Source organism: Zalophus californianus, chromosome 8 (genome assembly GCF_009762305.2).
Source record: "Zalophus californianus isolate mZalCal1 chromosome 8, mZalCal1.pri.v2, whole genome shotgun sequence".
NCBI classification, from domain to species: Eukaryota; Metazoa; Chordata; class Mammalia; order Carnivora; family Otariidae; genus Zalophus; species Zalophus californianus.
The window spans coordinates 96,903,975-96,926,281 of record NC_045602.1 but is presented as its reverse complement, the minus strand read 5'-3'; the positions used below and the strand labels follow the sequence as shown (position 1 = coordinate 96,926,281).

The window sequence follows — 22,307 nt, the reverse complement described above, 5'->3', positions numbered from 1 at the left end:
CCAGAAGTGAAATTGCTAGGTCATGTGGTAGATCTATTTTTAATTTTTTGAGGAAACTCCATACTGTTTTCCACAGTGGCTGCACCAGTTTGCATTTCTACCAAGAGTGCACAAGGGTTCCCTCTTTTCCACATCCTTGTCAATACCTGTTATTTCCAGTCTTTTTGATACTGGCCATTCTAACAGGTGTGAGGTGATATCTTATTATGGTTTTGATTTGCATTTTCCTGATGACTCAACACCAGCAGATGCCTTTGAGATGAAAATCCCAGTGGGGACCTTTGGGAAGATGCTGGGAGTAGTGAGTGTCTGGCCACCAAGTGGAAAGATGGGAAGCAGAGGCAGGAATGATGGTTGTCTGTTTGTAGATGACCTTCATGGGGAAAATTAGAACATGTCCCCAGGAAACCATGTCCAAGTTTAAAGATGAGAACCACTCACCCAAGATGAAGGTTTTATATGAGTTGAAACTTGAAGGTAAAGTTTCCTAACCTGGGGTCCCTGGTCCACAGACTTCTGAAATTTGATGTCAAATTATATTTATGTGTGTGCATTGGACATTTTTCTGGAAGGAAAGTCTATAGCAGGAGAGGCAAACTGGTGGAATGGCTTTGTTCGGTTGGGTCCACATCGTGTTAGAGATATTTGAATTATTGTCCAACATTTTAAAAATGGGAACTTGCACATAAAAATCTAAATTTTTAGATTCTTTTGAAATAACTCACCATATCTGGTCATCTGGGACCCACATTCCTATGAGGGGACTACCTCCTTTCGTGGGATGTGGTACAGCACTCAGCCATAGCCCACACCTTTTGTGACCTCCCTGATGAATGCCAAATGTCAGGCCTTGTTTATCTTTGCCCTCACACTATTTTTCCTCACTAATTTATTTTTTTCACTTGCCTGGACCCTTTGGATTTATGTTTGCTACCCCTTGGCTGAACTTCTAATAAATGCTCCAAAGGGTGTCTGATTTCAAAAGGGTCATTGAGACTAAGGTCCACTGCAGCCTAAACCCTTCCCTGACAATCCAGGGTTGAGACTGATCCTTAGTAGGAGAGAAGCACCGCCCTGCCCAGACCAGGAAACTCAGTCTCTTCCCCCTAAGGAATGTGGTTATGCTCCATGTCCATGAGTGTGTTTACAAATGGGCAGGCTTATCTTCTGATGACTACAGAACACCAAAAGGTCTCTAGAAATGACTGAAACTCCTTTGTGTAATCTCTGCAAAAGTCATGTTTGCAATACAAATAGTTCATTATCTGCTCACATAAATAATGCAATAAATGAAATCAATGGCAATCTTTGGGAAATACTTTCTTTATGGCCTTGAGAACCTGGCTTTGAGTGGAAACAAATCAGAAAGAGAAGAACACAACTCTGGCTGAGACCCCCTCTCTGAAGCCAGAGCCAAGAAGGCTAGTGATTTTTTTTGGAAAGAGTCTTAAGTAGGTCTTTGCACTTGGGAAAATTGGGTAAGTCATGAGGGCCAATTTCAGAACTAAAACACACAGAACATAGACACATACCCTCACAAGCAGAGATAGGCAGAACGGGAGGGGTCCTTAGAAGGTACTGGAACTGCTCTGCCAAGGACCAGCAGGCAAGGGCAAGTACATAAAATGTGAGCAAAAGGAATAAGGGAAAGTTGAATCTGGGACTCAGCACTCCATCTGCCAAAGAACAAGCAGAAGACATATAGCGTGGTGACCTGACATATCTTAGGATGGAATCAACACAGTGCTTACAACACTGTGCATTTGCACAATTCCACCTAGACCATGAGATGTCACCTTGCTGGCCGATGGCCAGCTGCCCCAGTTTGCATTTGCACCCAAGTAAAGGAATTCAGTCCAGAGCAGGAAGGAGAGAAAATGATTGCCCAGAAATGCAGCAGAAGCCTCTCCTGATGACTCAGTGCTTGGGAACACAGATATCACTTGAGGCTCACTTGGGCTTGAGGTCCGGCAATGCCTTGAGTCAGTTAACATATCTTATCTGTAAAATGGGGATCATCAGAGAGCCCACCTCCTCGCATTCGGGGCAGGTTAAATGAAGTCATGCTTGGGAAAGAGCTTCACACGGTGCCTTGGGGAGACTGGGGAGGCACTGACTACTCTCTTAGGCTGCCTTTCACAGTCACCAACCCTGGGAATCAAATTTCCGTGCAAGCAGGTTAATTTGTGAGGGGTCCAGCTCATACAAGTAGGAAGGCGAGGAGGCAAAACAGGGAGGGAGGGTGGCCACTAACCGTTCACATGCAGGTTGCCAAGGGCCACTGGGGTTCGGTCCCTCTGGGGATATCTGGGAACTGTCCCGCCTGAGCCATGCCAGCACTGGGCATTTATCCACCTACTGTCACCCATCCGCTGCCGGAAGAGCCATGGGTGCTGGCTGAGGGAACCGTGAGCCCCTAGAAGATGTGGGCAGGCGGGGACAGCACCTGCTAACCTTCCTGTGGTTGTTCTTCTGATTCCCATCCTGGAGAGGGAAGAGCATGGGCTTTGGAGCCACCCGGACCTGAGCTTACACCCAACATTGCCTTTTACTAGATATGTGATCCTTGTTGCCCCTCTGGGCCTCAGTTTCTCCATCTCTCAAAATAGTGCTGCCAAATGAATTTTGAGGACTATGTGGGACCATGGCCAGACAGAGGCCAGCAACATCATAGGTGCTCAACAAACGTGAGCCCCCTTTGGTTCCATTTCTCCCGCTTGCCTGCAACCCAGGCGTGATCCCTGGTGGTACCAGATGTTCTCTCCAGATGAGCAGGGGCACCCTGACATCCGAACTAGCGTTTGCCCCAGAGGCGACTTCTGAGTGACATGTGGTCCTACAATAATTCTCTCCCTAGCCAGGCATTATTGTGCTGCGTACCGTTCAGCTACGAGCTTGGTGAGTCTGTGGCTTTCATCAGATCCAGAGAGGGAGGGAAATCCCAACAGGAAGAATTTCTGACTCGCATGGCTCACCTGTGAGCCCAGAGTTGGGAGTGTGGGCTGAAATTTAGCGGCTTCTGCGGAGTCAGGAGTGGAGGAGAGAGCTGCTGGAAAAAATGCAGGATGCCCAGTTAAATTTGAATTTCAGATAATTAGTGAATAACTTTTTTGGGATGTCTGTCTTATGAAATATTTCGATCATACTTCTGCTAAAATTTATTGATCTGTTTATCTGAAATTCAAACTTAACTGGGCATTTTGTAGTTTGTATTTTTATCTCCTAAATCTGGCCACCCGAGTCTGGGGGAGCAGGGAAACAGGAGAGCAGGGGCTGAGTAAGGCTGCGGTGCCTGCTGGAACCAGCTTCTGCCTGACCCCATGAGCATTCTGGAACAGAATTGGTGCCAGAGAGTTGGTCCCAACTTGAGACAAAGGGATGGGGGCAGGGAGTTTCAACATTGTGGTTAGAGGTCTCTGGCCTCCCTCAGGCAAGGCCTGGGCCTTCTAACCTCCCAGGTGTCTCCCTGTGTGGTAGCTTCCATTGCTGAGATACTGCCCTGGGGGGAGCCACCGCCAGGAGCATTTAGCAGCCGCACAAGCAGTTGGGGGATGGGTGCATCAGCTGGTCGGGACCTCCTCATCTGTTTTTTCAGTTGCAAATTTTTCTTAATTTTAGTGTATTTTTTTATTTTTTTAAGATTTCATTTATTTATTTGTCAGAGAGAGAGAGAGCACAAGCAGGGGGAGCGGCAGGCAGACGGAGAAGCAGGCTCCCTGCTGAGGAAGGAGCCCAATGTGGGACTTGATCCCAGGACCCTGAGATCATGACCCAAGCCAAAGGCAGATACTTAACCGACTGAGCCAACCAGGCATCCCTCAGTTGTAAATTTTAAAGAGTCTCTGTTAAAAAGTGTGTCTCCTTAGGGACCTCTCTGCCCCTTCCCACCTTCCTAAGAAGCTTTGTGGCTGTGGAGGTGGGGAAGGGAGAAGTGCAGGTGGGTCCTGATGGCAGTGAGGGCAGAAGGCTTTGAATACTCGCAGAATCTGCAGGACAATAGCCGGATCCTGTGGCATGAGACTGCTCTGGTCCACACAGATGAGTAGCCCCATCTGGACTTTTAGGGATATCTTGGCAGCCTCCTCGGGAGTCTGTGCCTGGGGTCTTTGCCCTGGTTAGACAATCCCCACTCATGGGGCCTCTTCGTTCTGACTCTTGGCTTCAGCTCACCCATCAGCCCGTCTTCTGCCTCATGCTCAGACTCCTCTATCTAGCCACTGTTCACAGTGCCGCAACACTGCCACAAATGTTTAGGAAGTGCCTCTTCCTGTCATCTCGTGGGTAAGCCCAAGGAAGCAGGCCACAGCGTCTCAGGCACCATTCTCCCAATCCAGCTGGCATTCCGGACACTGCCCTCTGGAATCTAGCAGGTCCAGTCTACGGCCATACCACCCTGAACGCGCCCGATCTCGTCTGGAATCTTGCAGGTCTGCTCATTTGGGGATTTTTGTCCCAGAGAGGGAAGGTCAAGTCCCCTGCCCCTATGACCCACCTCACAGACATTGTCTTCTCTGGATAATGGAGCAAGCTTTCTCCATTATCCGTGGGGCAGATGAGATAGACTCTCCCTTCGTTTTTCCTTTCTCTGGGGGAAATCCTCCTCTTTCCCAAGACGATATTGTTTTCCTGCTCTCACTAGGGCTATAACAGCAGAGAGAGGCAGAATCAAGCGGCTCTACCCATGAGGGAATGTAAATCAAGGGGTTTAAAAATATACGATATAGAACACCCATATTCATAGCAGAATTGCCCACAATAGCCAAAAGGCAGAAGCAACCCAATTGTCCATCAATGAATGAATGATGATAAAATTTGGTATATACCCACAATGGAATATTTTTCAGCCTTAAAAGGGAAATTCTGACACATGATACAAAGTGGATGAACCTTGAGGACATTATGCTAAGTGAGATAAGCCAGTCACAAAACAGACAAATGCTGTCTGATTCCACTTATATGAGGTACGTAGAGTAGTCAAATTCATAGAGACAGAAAGTAGAATGATGGTTGCCAGGGGCTGGGGGAGTGGCGCATGGGAGGTTAGTGTTTAATGGGTATGAAAAAGTTCTGAAGATTGCTGGCACAACTATATGAGTATACTTAATGCTATGAAATGTACACTTAAAAATTAGTGAGAAGGTAAATTTTGTGTGATGAGTATTTTACCACAATGAAAAATAAAAATAAGTGAAAAAAGTTGTGTTAGAAATGCAGATGCCTTGTCCAGGGAGAGGAACTAAAACCCTGATACATTCCTTAGATGACTTACTTCATTAGCTCAGCGCCTGGTCTTTTACAGAGAACGGGGCCCCAGAGGAGAGGAAATGTTTTCATGAAGAAAAGATGCAAGCCCCAATAGTCCCAGTTAGAACCACTATGCAGACAGAAGATATCCAGCACAGATAGGAGAAAGGGGACAATTCTATTTGGGGAGAAAGGGTTAGTGACAGGGACAGAAACTTAGTGACATGGACAAGAAAGGTAGAGTGTGGGCAAGCTGGGGAGACAAGCATCTTCTACGGGAGACTGTTGCAGGCACAGTGATCTTAATGTCAGTCTATAAAACCTGATTCAAAAGTGCCGGAGCTAGAAGTTTTAGGAAAACTTAGATTTTTTTTGAATTTTAGAAAGGCAATATGGTGCCTATTCTGTGTCTTATAGAACATTCCTGGTGGAGTCTGGCTCAGTACATTGTAAACAAGCCCATTAATATTCCTGTGGTGAAATGTATAAATATTCACACTAAGTGGGATAATAAAGACTATAAATAGTTTTGTGTTGGTCTAGGCCAGGTTTGGCTGCCAAATAAGTTTTTAAAAAATCTTTTGGTTTTCAGACCTTTTTGGACCTGACAATGGTAGAATAGGGACTATGACCCTGTATGAATTTTGTATCATCTAAAGACTGTAAGTTAACAAAGACACACGGTTTTGGGAGGGACCAGAACAATGAGGTCCAGCTAATTCAACATGCTGATTTTGTATACATGAAATGGAAGTGATTTGCCCAACCGCTGGTCATGGGCAGAGCAGACTCGGGTCTCCTACCCCCAGTCTGGCACACCCCAGAGTGCTCTAGTAGATCCACACTGACCTTTGGAGTCTGGAATTCATGAAGACCATCCTCCCTCTCCTTTATGGTTCCCCAAAGATGTGACTTGCTGCCTGTGGGAACGTCCTGCTCATCACTGAGGTTTTCTCTGACAGGAACCTGCAGAAGCCTTTGTCCTATAGGTTCATAGACTTGACTCAAGGTCTTATAAGAGACAATGCTCAGTAAAGTTCTGAGAAATTGTTGTATTTATTTGGCTACTCATCACAGGCATCAGGAGAAAGCTTTACAATTAAAGGTTCATGTGTAAGACAGCCACTAAGGAATAGGGGAATCTTGTTTGCCATTGTAGAATTGGAATTCAGAGCAAGGAAGGGAAATAATCCTTTTATTTGTGAATGATGAGCATTAATGGTCATTGAAAAATGATTTTTTCCATCCCTGATGCCTGCCTATGGGACTAATCCTGCCACAGACCTCTAGGTGGAATGAAGATGCTCTTGTGCCTTGCATTGTGCTTGGTGCATAGAAGGCATACCACAAACACTTGATGAATGAGTGAGTGAATGAGTGAATGACTATGGGGGGGGTGGATGGGTTAGGGCTCTTTGTTACAGATTGTAAAATCCCAACTTAAACTGAATTAAACAAAAGTGGGAAATATTGCCTGATACAATTGAAAAGTTCAAGGGTAGGTGCCTTCAGGCATGGCTAGATCTAGGACTGCAAGTGAGTCCTGGGAATGTCTCTTTCCTTCTCACAGATCTGCTTTCCTACATGTTGCTTCCTTCTCAGGCATGTTCTCAGGGACAGGTGATGACAGAGATGGTCACCAGTGGTTCTGCACTCACATTCTGCCTGCTGAGCTTGGCCTGGGCTAGGGAACACACCACATCCCATTTCTGAACCAATTGCTGTGGCCAAAATGATGTACTAGTTCCATTGGCCAGGCCTTAACATGGTTGTCCCCTGGAGCCAGGGGGTTGAGAAGACAGAGATTGAAGTTTGAGGAAGAGTGAGTCCCCAAAGGGAAGTAGAGGTGCTGGCCCTAGAAGTAGAGAGAGCCAGTGCTGAGCACCGGTGGACAACAGGCAACCCTCACAGGGATGGATGCCAAAGGGTCTTTCCATGGTATGCAAAGGACAGACAGGCTCATGTTTTAGAAGACAGTACTCACTCATCATCAGGGAAATGCAAATCAAAACTACATGAGATACCACCTCACACCTGTCAGAATGGCTAAAATTAACAAGACAGAAAACAACAGATATTGGCAAGGATGCAGAGAAAGGGGAATCCTCTTATGCTGTTAGTGGGAATGCAAACTGGTGCAACCACTGTGGAGAACAGTTTGGAGGTTCCTCAAAAAGTTAAAAATAGAACTACCCTATGACCCAGCAATTTCACTATTAGATATTTACCCAAAGGATACAAAAATAGAGATTCATAGGGATACACGCACCCTTATGTCTTATGGGCCTCTGCACATTGGAGGCCAAACTATGGAAAGAGCCCAAATGTCCATTGACTGATGAATGGATAAAGAAAGTGTGGTGGTGGTGGTGGTGGTGGTGGTGGTGTGCGTGTGTGTGTGTGTGTGTATACATATATGTAATGGAATATTACTCAGTCATAAAAAAGAATGAAATCCTGCCATTTGCAACAACATAGATCTAGAGAGTATAACGCTAAGTGAAATAAGTCAGTCAGAGAAAGACAAACACCATATGGTTTCACTCATATGTGGAATTTAAGAAACAAAACAGATGAACAAAGAGGGGAGAAAGAGAGAAGCAAACTGTAAAATAGACTTGAAGATTGCTGGAGGGGAGGTGGGCAGGGGTTAGGCTAGAAAGGTGATGGGCATTAAGAAGGACACTTGTTGTGATGAGCACTGGGTGTCGTATGTAAATGATAAATCACTAAGTACTACACCTGAAACTAATATTACACTGTATATTAACTAACTGGAATTTAAATAAAAAATGAAACCAAAAGAAGAAGAAGAAAATAGTGCTTAGAAGCAACAGAAATCAACTTGACCATATAACCATAGATAGAGATTTGTGTAACAATAGGCTTGGGAAATCATGGTGCAATACAACCCCAATGAATTGTCTCATCTGCAGTGGTGCTTACTCTCTTCCAGACAGTGTACTGCACATTTGACATTCAGTTAACTCACCTGATCTGCACAACCACCCTGTGGGTGGGTGACATTCATTATGCCCACTGTACAGATGAGGAAACAGAGTCTTTGGTTCAGAAATCCTCTCAAGGTCTCCCAGCTAGTAAGTGAAAGACAGATATTTGCATCTCTCTGACTCCCTAGCTTGGGCATTTCTTCTGCCCATCTGCACTGCCCTCAGATCTGCTTCTCTCCATGTCGCTTCCTTCTCAGGCAGGCTCTCCATACATCCTGACAAAGATGGCCTCCAGCAGGCACAGAGCCTGCCAGCTGAGCAATCCTCACAGAGAAAGCCATTCATAGATGCACCAGGATGTGGCCTGAGAAGGTGAAATGTGGCCACGGGACACTGTGGTGAGCATGGTAGGCCCCGGAAAGTAATTCCTGAGTTGACTGTACAAAGTAGAGCTCTATGCCTTGGGGACATGAGCTTCCATCCAAAAAGGGAGGCAACCTTAGAGTGTCTCCTCAGACCTTTAACAGCTTAAGGGGGAGAGAGCTTCTCAGAGTCAGACCTCAATGTCATAGGAACATTACCACCTTTCTTTTTATTCTTTATCTGGGAATGACTGGGAGGGAGAGGCAGACCGGGTCATTTGAAGGGAGAAGAGATAGTTTGGAGGAGCGGGGCAGAGGTGTAGAGAGCCAGGAATGGTATTTGAGAGACAACATTCCTTTGGATCCTGAGGGGTGAGAAATGCGTACTGACCTCATTCCCTCCTGGTCCAACTCCGTTGTCCCATCATCTGCATGCTGGAGGCAAGGGCCTCCGTAGGGACAGTCCCGAGATTATTCTCAACCTCATTTTCTTGTCTTCCCTTGGTGCTACAAGGCTGCAGGATTTCGAGACCATAGGGATGGACCCTGAATTTTTCCATAAATCTGCTTAGTTTAGGAACTATTTTTATTCTCCATATCTTTGAGGCTTTGAGCACGTAATAAAGCAGCATAATTTAAAAAGTGTGTGAGTACTCTGAGCACATAAATTTAAGTTTTAAAGTAAAAGTAGAAAGAAAATGAGGGCATTGAGCTGAAGAAGCAAATATGAGAAGTAGGAAGGGAGAGAGATTTCATCCATGCTAATTTCTAAATGTGGCCGGTAGGTTTAGCTCAAAGCTTCCCAGTAGGCTGAGTAAAAAGAGAAATATGTTTACAAATTCTTCTCCTCATAAAGACAAATATACCAATTTTGAAAAGTATACTTTTTTCTTCACATGAAAAAAGATTCACCATAGGGGGCATTTTCTAGAAAAAATGTGGGCAGCAGCCCCCTCAACAATGTGACCACCTATGCAGATTTCTGTCCTATACCCCTTCAATAAAAGGGGAGAGCAAAACATAAAGCTTAAGTAATATCAACATCACAGTTCCTGGAGTAGGCAGTACTACATATGCCCAAATATAAAGCAAACAGGAAAATAAAAGAACCTCTCATTTGCTCAATTAGAAGACCCCTCCGAAAATGCTTTTTTGGGCCATTTGAATGTATAAACTCTTAGGGATGTAGATAAAATAGTTTGCTTATACCTTTTCATTTCATAATTTAATTATACACATTTAAAATAACATATTATGCAAAGTAATATATTTAGAAATATTACACTTTTCCATTTAGATTTCAAGAAACTATAGTATTCTAGCTATGTTCTTGTATGGTGCATACCCGTGTCTCCATCATTGGGGTCAGCTCTAGAGTTCATCTTACTTGGGCTCCAGAGACTAATGACTTCACTTTCAGCTAATGGTTGTTGAGAGATGTTACTTTTTAAACTTGTGTACAATGTCCCTACTGGAAATCTTATCCCAAGCCCCAAATACCCATTTGTATGGTATTAGAGCAGTGTCCCCACCCCACTCCATTTATCTGATGGGGCGCGTTTGGGATTGCCTCTTCACAAAGACTTATTGTATAGATTTTTAAATGATCTTTAAAGGATGTCAAACACTTGCAACTAGAAGGTCATTCCTTTGGGAGTGGTGATTAAATTCCATTGACCCTTTATTCCTTATTTAAACAGGTGAGTGACTTCTCTTAGCCTCTAAAACCAGACTTGGTTGAAGTCATTTCCTGCCAATGTATCCTCCCCAAACAGTACTTTGTGGTTCGAAACGATGTAATTAATAGAACGCCCTGTAACCCAAGACTCTTTTATGGGGCAGGACTATGTCAAGGCATTTGTGATGGCTGAGTGCTTGATCTGACCGTAACATAGCCCACCCTGAAACCCACCCTGGAAATGCCCCATGACTTAGAAAGAGTGCTCCCCTGGGAAACAAGAGTCAACCCTGTTTTGCTAAGTGTAGGATCTTGAGCAGGTCACTTAAATTCTGAGGCCTTGGTTTTCTTACAGGTGAAATGAGGGGTGTAGGCTGGATCAGACAGGGGTTTGAGGGGGTCATAAGGGGAACCATAGGGACGGCTCCATATATATCCCAGGGTGGCTCTGGTGCCTTCCCCTCATAGGCAAGTCAACAGAGTTATTCTGCTTTGGTCTATTTTATATAAAGGGATTCCAGGTAAAATTTCCTTTGAAGTAAAGATCCCTTTTTTTAATTAAAAAAAAAAAGGAGTAGGCCATTATAGAGGCCTGTCCGCTCTGAAGTTCTCTGACTTCAAAGCCATCAGGGGTCATAGTTAAATCTTCCTACTGATGGCTAATGAGGATATGATGTGCCTGGGGAAGGGGGGACAGACACTGCCTGCTAGTTGGTGAGCATAAGCCATCTGGCAACACAGACATAGACAACCCACTATAACAACCCACTTAGCTGGGACCTAGAAAACCTGCTCATAATTTTATGAGAAGCAAATGACAAGACAACAGTGGTTCTCAAACTTGGCAGCATATTGGAATCACCTGGGAGTTTTTGAAAATTCCGATGTCTGTGCCACACCCCATGCTAATTAAGTCAAATGCTAGAGGAGGAACCCAAGCTTTGGTTATTTGTGTCTCCCAGTGTGAGTCTAATATGTGGTGGTAAAGTTTAAGAATATACAGCACTGGTACAGTCACTATGGAAAACTGTACGGTGGTTCCTCCAAAGATTAAACATGGGACTACCATATAATCCAGTGATTCCACTCAATCCAAAAGAATTAAAAGCAGAATCTTGAAGAGATATTTGCACACCCATGTTTATAGCAGCATTACTCACTATAGCCAAAAGGTAGAAGCAAGCCAAGTGTCCGCTGATGGGTAAGTGAATAAACAAGATATGATATATACATACAGTGGAATATTATACATTCTTAAAAAGGAAGGAGATTCTGACACATGATACAACATGGTTGAACCTTGAAGACGTTAGGCTAAGTGAAATAAGCCAGTCACAAAAAGACAAATACTTATGATTCTACTTAAATGAGGAATCTGGAGTAGTCAAATTCATAGACAGAAAATAGAGTGGTGGTTGCCAGGGGCTGGGGGGAGGTGACGGTGGAGAGTTGCTATTTAATGAGTTTAGAGTTTCAGTTTTGTGAGATGAAAAGAGTTCTGGAGGTTGGTTGCACAACAATGTGAATATACTTAACACTACCTAAATGGACACTTAAGAATGGTTAAGACAGTAAATTTTATGCTATGTATATTTTGCCACCATTAAATATAAAAAGAAAAAGTGGCATCATGTAATGACTTGCTACTCCAAGTGTGATCTGTGAGCTCCCAGCATGGGCATCTTCTTAGGAGCTGGTTAGGAATGCAGTACCTTGGGCCCCACCCAGGTCTTCTGCATCAGAACCCACATTTTTAAACAAGACCCCCCCCCCCGCAGGTGGTCCATGTGCACATTAAACTTTGAGAAGTGCTAGTTGTGATGGACAGAACATTTGACCAGGTTGGAAGACATGGTGGACTCAGTCATTTGCTACCCAGCAACCACCTCCTTTCCCTACTTCCTCCAGAACCTGGCGTTCTCTGAAAGGCCATATGTCCAGCGGGCTGACCTCATCTGCATCCCCACGCAAACCACTCCCCTGGCCAGTGACTGGTTTCCGGGTGGGCATGCTGCCTGGTTCTGGCCAATGCAACTAAGGCAAGTTCTACTGAAGAGGTTCTGGGAACACCCGAGAAGAAATGGCTTGTCCTTCCTTTTGGAAGTTTTCATGTCTGGACGGGACCCAAGCAAATTCTGTATGCATCTTGGGACCTTGGACGCAACTGGCCTGGTTCTTGACACACACACACACACACACACACACACACACACACACACACACACACACACACACACACACACACACACACACACACACACAGACGCTGACTGACAAGATCCTGGGGTCCACCTCACTGATAGATTTATGATTACGTGAGATTAGAAAAGTATTTTTTAAGACCATTTGAATCAGGTTTTCTGTTACTTTTAGCCAAGGGTTTCTCAGCCTTGAACCTACCAACGTGTGGGACCGGGTAATTCTTTGTTGTGGGAGGGCTGTTGTGTGCATTACAGGACTTTAGGCAGCAACCCTGACCTCTACCCTTAGATGCCAATAGCTCTCCTCCCTCAGTTTTGACAACCCAAAGTGTCTCCAGACAGTTTGCCAATTTGGGGTTTGGCGCAGGGGGGGTACAATTTGCCCCCAGTTGAGAACCACTGCCTAAGACAAAGGCATCCTAATGAATGTGAAGGCCTCTATTCAGTGGATCCTCAGGAGGATAAAAATTCCTGCTGCCTATGCTCCAGAGTGTTGCAAGGATCAAAGTGAGATCCGTTGTGTGAGAAAAGCAAATACACACAAGGTGTTGCTAATCATTACCTGTCTTTGATGCTGCTGGGCTGCATTGATAGCGATGTTGTAGTTTCCATTTATTCTTTTAATGGGCAGAGATGTTTAACTTAACAGATGGCCAACATGGATAGTGAATGGAATTTTCCCCGACAAAGCTGGTGAAAGAGCTCTGGGGTTCTTCCTCCTGCTCAGAAACACTGATCTCCTACAGCCCAGTCCAGAGCTGGACCCCCAATCCCGACTCCTTGTCCCAGGAGGTGATGGGGGCTGCAGAGCTCACTTTTTAGCGTATTTTCACAGATTAAGAGAGATCTTCATATTTAGCTGCTGGAGAGATGGAGACCCCTCCCCCATAATAGTGTATTCACAGCTCATACATCTGTGTATTTGAGACCCGCAGTATTGGGGCCCAGTCTTGCCCTGTGCTCCCCTTCCTCGAACCAGCTGGCACATCAAGGTCTCTTAGATGCCTCCTAACTCCTACAGTCAGTGCCTTCAGATTCATCACTTCTTGGAGAGTGTGTGTCCCTAAGTGTCACAGAAAGTCTCCTGTGGCAGGAAGCCTTATGAGGGGAGCTAGACTCTAGGTGTGGAGAACTGGGAGCGTGGGAACAAGTGAGGGGACCAGCGCTGGAGATATCTGAAAGCAATGGATGGATCAGTCATTTCCGTCGCCAAGTGCTTGCCCTTTGCCTGCCTGGGGCTGGGGTGGGAAGCAAAGGGCGTTAGGAGGCAGCTGTGGCCCTCACAATCTACTGGGGAATATATGGTGGACATTGGGTTGCTCTCCTGACCTTGTCCCATATCATGGTATGGAGTAACTACCCCCACTAACATGGCAACTACCCTGACTTTGTGCCGCATCCTCACCCCTGCAGCCTGGGTGCTCTGTAGGTCACTGACTTGCCTTCTGAACCAGAGGTAGGACACATATCTGGTCTTGACATATGATGACTTGGACTGGAGAAGGCATTCCTTGGCAGCTTCTTGGGAAAAACAGTTTTCTTTTGAGGGAGGAGGGCGTGCCTTGCAAAAGTGATGCCAGGTCTGGCCACAGCCCAGTTATTTCCACGAAAGAGTCAAGCTGAGGATTGAGCCCATATATAAAGGAAGGCCAAGCCAAGAGAGTTGCAGGGAACTCAAGCCAGAGCTTCCTCAAGCATGTGATCCACCTCCGGACTTCTTGGTGGCAGCTGTTAATAAGACCTTCTTACTATGTAAGCCAGTTTGAACTGGATTTTTCTGTTCCTTGAATTACAAACTGTCCAAACTGACCCAGAGTTTGGTACCAAGAAGGGGATGCTCCAATAAGCAAACCTCAAATGTGGATTGGCTGAGAAGAGGTATTCACATGAAGAGCAGCAGGATGTCCCCTTGAACTAGGAAGACTCTGATCCCGGGCTAGCAAAATGGCTGGTTCTCCCTGTTTAACCCTGGGATACAGACCCTATGTGTAGGGAGATAGGACATTTGGAGAGATCTGGTGGGAAATACTCAGGATGTTGGCTACCTCTGGCAGTCTTTGTTAAGATCCTAGGAGACTTGTGGTACCTGGGTGGCCCAGTCGGTTAAGCGTCTGCCTCCAGCTCAGGTCATGATCCCAGGGTCCTGGGATCGAGCCCTGTGTTGGGCTCCCTGCTCAGCAGGGAGCCTGCTTCTCCCTCTCCCTCTGCTCCTTCCTGCCCTCCTCGTGCTCTCTCTCAAATAAATTAATAAAATCTTTAAACAAAAAAAAAAGGTCCTAGGAGACTCAAATTTAGGAGGAGCGTAGCCCATTTGAAAATGGGGAGGAATAAAAACACAGCTTTGCTGAGAGAGGGCCTTTCTGCCTGTGGCATGCCAGCTGAAGTGACTGGACTTTGATAAGCAAGCCCTGCTGGGTCAGAAAAGCTGATGTAACTGGCTAAAGTTAGAACCCAGGCAGCAAATCAGGTGGCTTAGCAAGAGAAAAGATCAGGGCCCTGGAAAAACAGTGTCCCCAGGTCCCAGGTCTTTATGGAGCATCTTGTCTTAGGTACCTCAAGCTTGATGAAGGGGACAGCTCATTCACTGAGAACATGGAGCTAGGATACAGCTGGGGGGCAGGTAGCCGACGTGGGGTACCTTCGCGTCAGAGGTGAAGGAAGATGCCACTAATCTGGGGAGCAGGGCAGTGGGCAAGGCACAGAGCCCTGTTGCCAGCTCAAGGATTCTGACCTGAGACCAAATCCAGCTTGAACTACCAGCCCAAAGACTTGAATAGAAGAAATCCAGGATATTCTTAAGGATGCTGACTTGCCAAAGAAAGGAGCCAACCAATGCCTGAAATTGCCCATTCCTTGGGGCAACCCCTGAACTTGTACCACCCAGAAGTGTGTTGTTAAAGCAATGACTTTCCTTGAAAGACACACGCCCACTCAAATTTTGGCAAGGCAGCAGACGGGCTAGCTACACCCAAACACAGAGCTGGGGGCCACCATCTCGGCTGACTAAGGCACTTGCTTTACCACCATGGCAAGGAATCTCCAGTATTTCCTCAAGACTGCATGTACTGTTGGCCAATGACACCTGAATGTGTTTCCCATGGTCCCCTTCTCCAAATGGGGAATACCCCTTCTGGAAATTCTTATTGCAGATAAACTGGGGTTTTTCCCCCTCACTATTGACTATGTTGATGGTGGTGAAGTTCAGAATTCAGTTCATAAATTATCATCCCATGAGTTGCTACTTCCAGACATGATGGAGAATATGATGCATCTTCCAGAAAATATGAACTTGAATCTGAATCCAGTAACTGGATGAGTCATAGGGCTTCACCCATTGGGGGAGGAGGTGAGTCTACTTTAGCCAAGTGTGGGTATTTCTGATGATTATGTAGTGGAAGAAGAATGTATAGACATTGGGTCACCAAAGGGGTGGACGATAGTGGGGTATTATGGTTACTGTTTAACACTCAGCTCACCTTCTCCGGATAATAATCCTGATTTTGTTCAGGTAACTATGCTTGATCTCACAGCTTATATGGTTTGAAGAAAGCTAACTCCCCTCCCAGATATAGGACTGGAGTGTACTGCCAACACTAAGCTCACACTGGTAACCCTATGCAGACCTTCAGGACTGGATGAGGCTCTGCTTGGAATGCCTCAGAGACACGTTCTTTCTCTTCCTTTCTTCTTCTGGGGCTCGGTGTTGGGAAATATGAGTCCTAAAGCAGCCATTTCCCTGCCATGAGGGGAACCAATCGAGACTGAAGCCAACACAAGGAGGAAAAGTTGAAAGAATCAGAGAAAATGGAGTTGTGGCCTTGACTGCACCATACCCATCCTTACCCTTGGGCTTTTGAGTTTTATAATGTCTTCTTTGATAGTTGATCCAGTTGAAGAGTTTTCTGTTGTGTCACTAAACAACCAACTATTACAGAGTGTGGTAAATGCTAAAATAAAAATATGAAAAAGTGTTGGTAGTAAAGAGAGAAGGTGGGTTAATTAGCTAAGAGGAGCAATGATTTCTTTTTTTTCCCTTTAAGACAACTTTATTGAGAAATCTTGGACTTACAGAAACTGTTTATATTAAGGTGCACAATTTGATTGGCATACACACACTGAAAAGATCACCATGATCAAGCTAAACAACTGATCCGTCAGTTCTTTATAGGTATCTTTTAGTGTATGTGTGTGTACTAAGATGTAATTTAAGATCTACCCTCTTAGAAGTCTTCAAGTATACAATGTATTATTGTTAACTATTATTACCGTGCTGTATACACAGATGTCCAGAATTTATTCATTCCACGTAACTAAACCTTTGCACCTTCTGACCAACAACATATCCCCATTTCTCCAACCACAATTCTGCTCCCAAGAAGCAGTGTTTCTTTAAGCACTGACAGCAGGAAGAGTAGCAGAGAGGAACCCATCACAGTTCTTAGCATTAAACACACCCCTTTGGTGGAATTTACTAGACTCATCCAGGGCCATCATTGTACATTTCTCAGTCCATCCAGGCGGGAATGGATGTGTTGAGGTCTTCAGGGCAGGGCGCTGCCCCTGACATCTCAAAGTCCTCAATAAATATTGAGTGGTGGGAGGAAGCCTGCCATCTGTTGCCCCCGTCCCTCAGCAGGGCAGTCCCCCAGTGTCCTCTCTCCCTGTGAGCAGCCAGCCACCTCCTAACCCTGTTCTCCCACCGCTGTTACAGAAGATGGATCACATGTCTCCCAGGCTGAGAGCCTTCCTCTCTGAACCCATTGGAGAAAAGGATGTTGCCTGGGTGGACGGGATCAGCCGTGAGCTTGCAATCAATTTGGTCACCAAAGGTTTCAACAAGGTAACTCATTTTTTTCTTATTGCCCCAACTTCACTCCCCGACCTCTCTTCCCCTAGCCCTGCCAGATGGCGGCCGCTGCTATGTGTCCCTGCAAGGGGCCATCACAGAGCAAAGCCACCACTTGGCAGAGCACCACTTGCTTCAGCGTCACTGACCCCTCATGTTTGGGCAGCCTCGAGGGCCAGTAGATGATGGGCAAATTGAATGGCTTTGGCTCAGAGCAGCTGGGCAGGGCATGATTCACTTGGTGTTCAAACACCCATGGGTCAACAGAAGTGAGCCAGCTGCCCGAGTCTGGGGCTGCGCTGTCAGGATGGATGATTTGCACATACTTCCCACCTCCATGAAAGACTCGTGGGGTCTCGCCTGCCTGACTAGGGCACCAGCTTGGCAATGGCAGGTGGAGTAACAGCAGCCTGGGGTCTATACCAGAGTAAGAGGATATGAGTTGTTCTAAGATGTCACTCACAGCCCAAGAATGGCCTCGAGGGTACCCAGTGGAATCGGAACATTCTTTTCTATGTAATTATTTGTTTTTATGGTGCTCTTAAAGCTGCTTGGAACTTTAGGGAGAATGGGAGACGATCCCGAGGAGAACCCAAAGAGGGTGAGCACATACAGAGGTGGATGGGAATTCACGTGGAGCATTGTGCGCTCAGTGGAGAGATTTTGCTCACAGCTACTGCTGCTCATTCCCTTCAGTTTCTAATGTCAGTCTATACCACTGCGCAGGAAGATGTTGCAGAAACGCCTGACAAGGCTGGGAACTGTTGCACACATGGCTGATAATCAGTTTGGTGTGCACCTGCACCATGCATGCTGTTTCTAGGGGGCCTTGAACTAGTGGGCCTCTGGTTTTCTGGTCAACACGCTGCTTATACCAGTTGTGAAATATTCTGAATATCACCCCAATCTACTGGCGCATTTACTATCCACTAGGTGGTATTGCCAGGAAGCTGGAGCTCCACCATTGAGGTGGATTGGATTCTTTCCTCCCAGATAAAGGAGATGGGACCCTTCCCAAGGAAGTAGTGAAGTAAGCAAAGTCTGCTTAGGGAAGACATTTTAAATTAAAAATTCCTTTTTGAAAGAAATGATTGTCCCTTTTCTTTTCTATTGTGGTGTAATGCACCAACATTGATATGAAGGGTTCAGCTCAGTGAATTTTTACACACACACACACACACACACACACACACACACACACACTCACGGAGGCACCCCCCAGATTCAGTGATTGGATACCTCCAGAATGCCCTGTGTCTCTCCCCCATCAATGTCATCCCCCACTCTCAGATATACCCATTATTCTGGCTTCTACCCCCTTTGATTTAATGGGTTGTGGGTTTTTTTGCTGTTGTTCAGCCAGACTCAGCATTTTAAAAATATTTTTATTCACATACAGTGAATTTCACCTTTTTTAGTACACAGTTCTGCAAGGTTTAACAAATGCATGCAGTCATGAAGCCACTACAATCAAGACACAGAACAATCCCAACACTTCAAAATGTTCCTCTGTGCCCTTCATATTCCCCACCCTCAGCCCCCAACAAACCACTGATTTATTTTCTGTCCCTATAGTTTTGTCTTTTCCAGCCTGTGTTTTAAATGAGGATTACAGGTGGGGCAATAGGCATGTTTAAGATAAAGGAATGAATGAATAATGGGTAAATTTCAGGCATCCCAGAACTTGCTGCACAGAATCAGGGCTGTAGGGAAGAAGAAACCATTTGCCTGGGTGTGGCCAGGACCCTCTTATGCTCATGACCTCCTGGTGAGCACAGTGACCAACACACCACTTCCAGGCCCTACTCATTCCTAGGGTCACTAATTCCAAACACTAACGTAGGGGATTTCACCTTTCTCCGTTGCTTTGAGCCCCTCACCTACCTGCAAATGAGATGAGGATCGCTATCTCCACTTCACAAAGGAGAGGACAGAGGCTCCTGGGAGTTAGTGCCTTGATCAAGGTCCTGAGTGAGGACAAGAATGGCGATGGATTGTGTTGTCACAAACCACACAGGAAGATCTGGGTCCCAGTGGTTACCACGGCAGGGAGAGGGCTTACCCTGGGATTCGGTGGTGAGACTCTGTTTCAGGGCTGGGCCTGTAAAAGGATCCAGGAGATCTGATGTGGCACCTACAAAGGTGAACAGGTGCTTCTGGGTGAGGACCGGTCAGTGGCTAGGGCCAGCAGGAAGAGCCTCCAGGGCAGGCAGATCCTACAGGGAAGGGGTTTCAGATTTAGCATATATTTTATTATTATTTATTATTATTTTTAGCATATTTTTAGGCTTTTATTTTTAGAGCAGTTTTAGGTTCACAGCAAAATTAAGCAGAAGATGCAGAGATTTCTCATGTACCCCCTTCCCCCACCACATGTACATCCTCTCTCATGAGCCGCACCCCTACCAGAGTGGTACATCTGTAACCATCAAAGAACTTACGTTGGCACACTGTAATCACCCAGGGTTCATAGCTTATTTTAGGGTTCACTCGCAGTTTCTATAGGTTTGGGCAAATGTATAATGACACATATCCCCCATTATAGTAATGTACAGAGCTGTTTCACCGCCCTAGAATCCTCTGAGCTCCTGGATTTTTATACCCTGGCTGCAAGAGACCTTAGGGAGGGTACCTGCCTGCGTCTCATGCTATCCTTTGCTGGCCTCTCCTGGGGTCTAGTTGTCCCCTTCCCCAGCTATGCCATGACTTTTAAAACTATTGATTCTTCTATGGATTCACCCAAGTCTCTTCAGGACTTTGACAGTCAAAAATTTCGCTGAATTCTCTCTGAGGTATTTTGTGCCCGCTCTTCTCCCAGGCGGTCAGCCTTGGCAGATCTAGATCTCTGCTGTCGGATACAGTGGCCACTGGCCATTTGTACCTGCAGAGCACGTGTCTGAATAATGCTTTAACACTATGCATATAAAGTACACACCATGATTTTATTTTAAAGATTTAGAATTTTAAAGTACCCCACCCAATGCAAAGTATCTCATCAATAGTTTTTTATTGATTACACTTTGAAATGATATTTGTGACATATGGGAGAAAATGAAGCATATTATCAGAACTAATTTCACCTGTTTCATCCCCCCCACCTTTTTCCTGTGGCTACTAGAAAATTAAAAATTGTATATGTGGCTGGCTCACATTAAATTTCTACTGAACAGGGCGCCTGGGTGGCTCGGTTGGTTGAGCGACTGCCTTCGGCTCAGGTCATGATCCTAGGGTCCTGAGATCGAGTCCCGCATCGGGCTCCCTGCTCAGCGGGGAGTCTGCTTCTCCCTCTGACCCTCCCCCCTCTCATGTGCTCTCTGTCTCTCTCTCTCATTCTCGCTCTCTCAAATGAATAAATAAATAAAATCTTTAAAAAAAATTTCTACTGAACAGTGCTGGTCTAGATTTAACAGCAGAAGGGCCGAAAGGGACAAAGGAATGACCGGGAAGGGAAAATATGTTGGTGCACAAGACGCTCAAGAGGCTTTCGATGGTCTGGTTCTAGCTCTGTCTTATATTTCCCACCCCCACCCCCTCCATACCCAAGCCCCACTGTCCATGAATCTCAAACACAGACGGGACCACCTGCCCGCAGGCCTCTCTTGAAATGAACATTCCCCCACTTCAGGACCCCATTCACAGTGGACCTTCTCTGGGAAGAATGCCTTCCTTCTGCCCGCATACCCCAGCCTAATAAGCTTGTGCTTCTGAACACTGAGTATTCAGTAGGACCCCTTGCTGTGACATCTGTACTGTTAACTATTCTTTCCACACATGGCCTGAGTACCCACCCTCATTATGCTAGAGAGGCACAGCTTGCCTTTGGGGCTCTTCCACGTCTCCTGTGAAGCACAGGAGGGTTCTACAATCTTTGTACTCCTCTTCTCCCTGTGAAAACACTGCCCAGGGATGAGGGAATTTCCAGGCACTCAGTAAATTCAGGGACTTTGCACAGTGCCCTATGGGGCGGGTGCATTACTTGGGGGATAACCCTGAAGTTATCCAACAGTGAGGAAGTAAGTTTACCAGCCCAGAGAATCTGGTTTGGCTCAATGTTCTTTGAAGACACTATAAAGTCCTATCCTTGAGCCTGAATCTTCCTCCGGAAAGATACTTGGAAGATCAGTAAGGGATATATGTATGGGTGCCCGCCTGCTCCCTAAGGCTCTCCTAGCAGCAGAACTTGTGCATGATGTTTGCTACATGTCAGGCTCTGTCCTCAGTGCATTATTTATATCTCATCAAAGCATCAGAAAATCCTATAAGGTATACTATTTCACCTTTGTTTTACCAATGGGGAAACAGAGGCACAGAGCGTGACCTGCTCAAAGTCACTCGGGCTTAGAGAGGTGAAATTTGCATCTGGACAGACAGTCTCTGGAGGTGGGGGGTAGTCATGCAGAGGCCCCCCCCACTGCCTGATGTCTGGGCCCTGCAAGGAGTCAGTCGTGGAAGTTTGGGTTTACCCTGCATAGGGTTGCCAGATAAAATACAAGCACCTGCTCCATTAAATCTGAATTTTAGTCAAACAAATAATTTTTTAGTGTAAGTATATCCCAGGGAGGCATGGAGAAGAAAGAAGAGGCAAGCCCTGCATTGGATCAAGCATTCGCACTAAGACAAGGAGTTTTAAACCAGAAATGACCGAGAGGTACCGGATTTTCAAGATTGTCACTGGCTACCAGTGGCCGCGAAGGCTGAAGAGCCAGAATCCGGTTAGAGAAAAAGAGAGTTGTTGATCCCCCAAAGAAGTCTTGTAGCCACGTAAATGCATTCCCTCTAGGCTCCAAGGAGCCGGCATTGCAGGCAAAGGTGAGAGAGAAGCCTGAGAATCAGTGAGGGCCAAGACCGTGGATGTGTTTGCAAAGGTCAGGTGACAGAAGGTACACTTGTGGGGAGTATTGCATAACCTGCAGGGTGTAAAATCACTATGTTGTACACCTGAAACAAACGTGTGTCAACTTTGCTCAAATAAAAAAAAACAGTTAACGAAAGAAAAGAAAAGGCCAGGTGTCACAGTGAAGATGG

General features: G+C 45.8%; 1 protein-coding gene across 4 annotated transcripts in view; it reads left to right on the top strand.

Moving 5' to 3' along the window:
• The window catches only part of BANF2 (BANF family member 2), a 32,737-nt gene that overhangs the window by 7,419 nt on the left and 3,011 nt on the right, over positions 1-22,307 (top strand). For 2 of the 4 annotated variants that reach the window (XM_027623050.2, XM_027623051.2), the window contains exons 2-3: positions 8,453-8,602; positions 17,148-17,276. In XM_027623050.2, coding sequence (XP_027478851.1) covers positions 8,573-8,602; positions 17,148-17,276 — 159 coding nt within the window. In that variant the 5' untranslated portion in view covers positions 8,453-8,572. The remainder of the gene's footprint in view (positions 1-8,452; positions 8,603-17,147; positions 17,277-22,307) is intronic. The other 2 variants (XM_027623052.2, XM_027623055.1) reach the window with 2 other exon arrangements.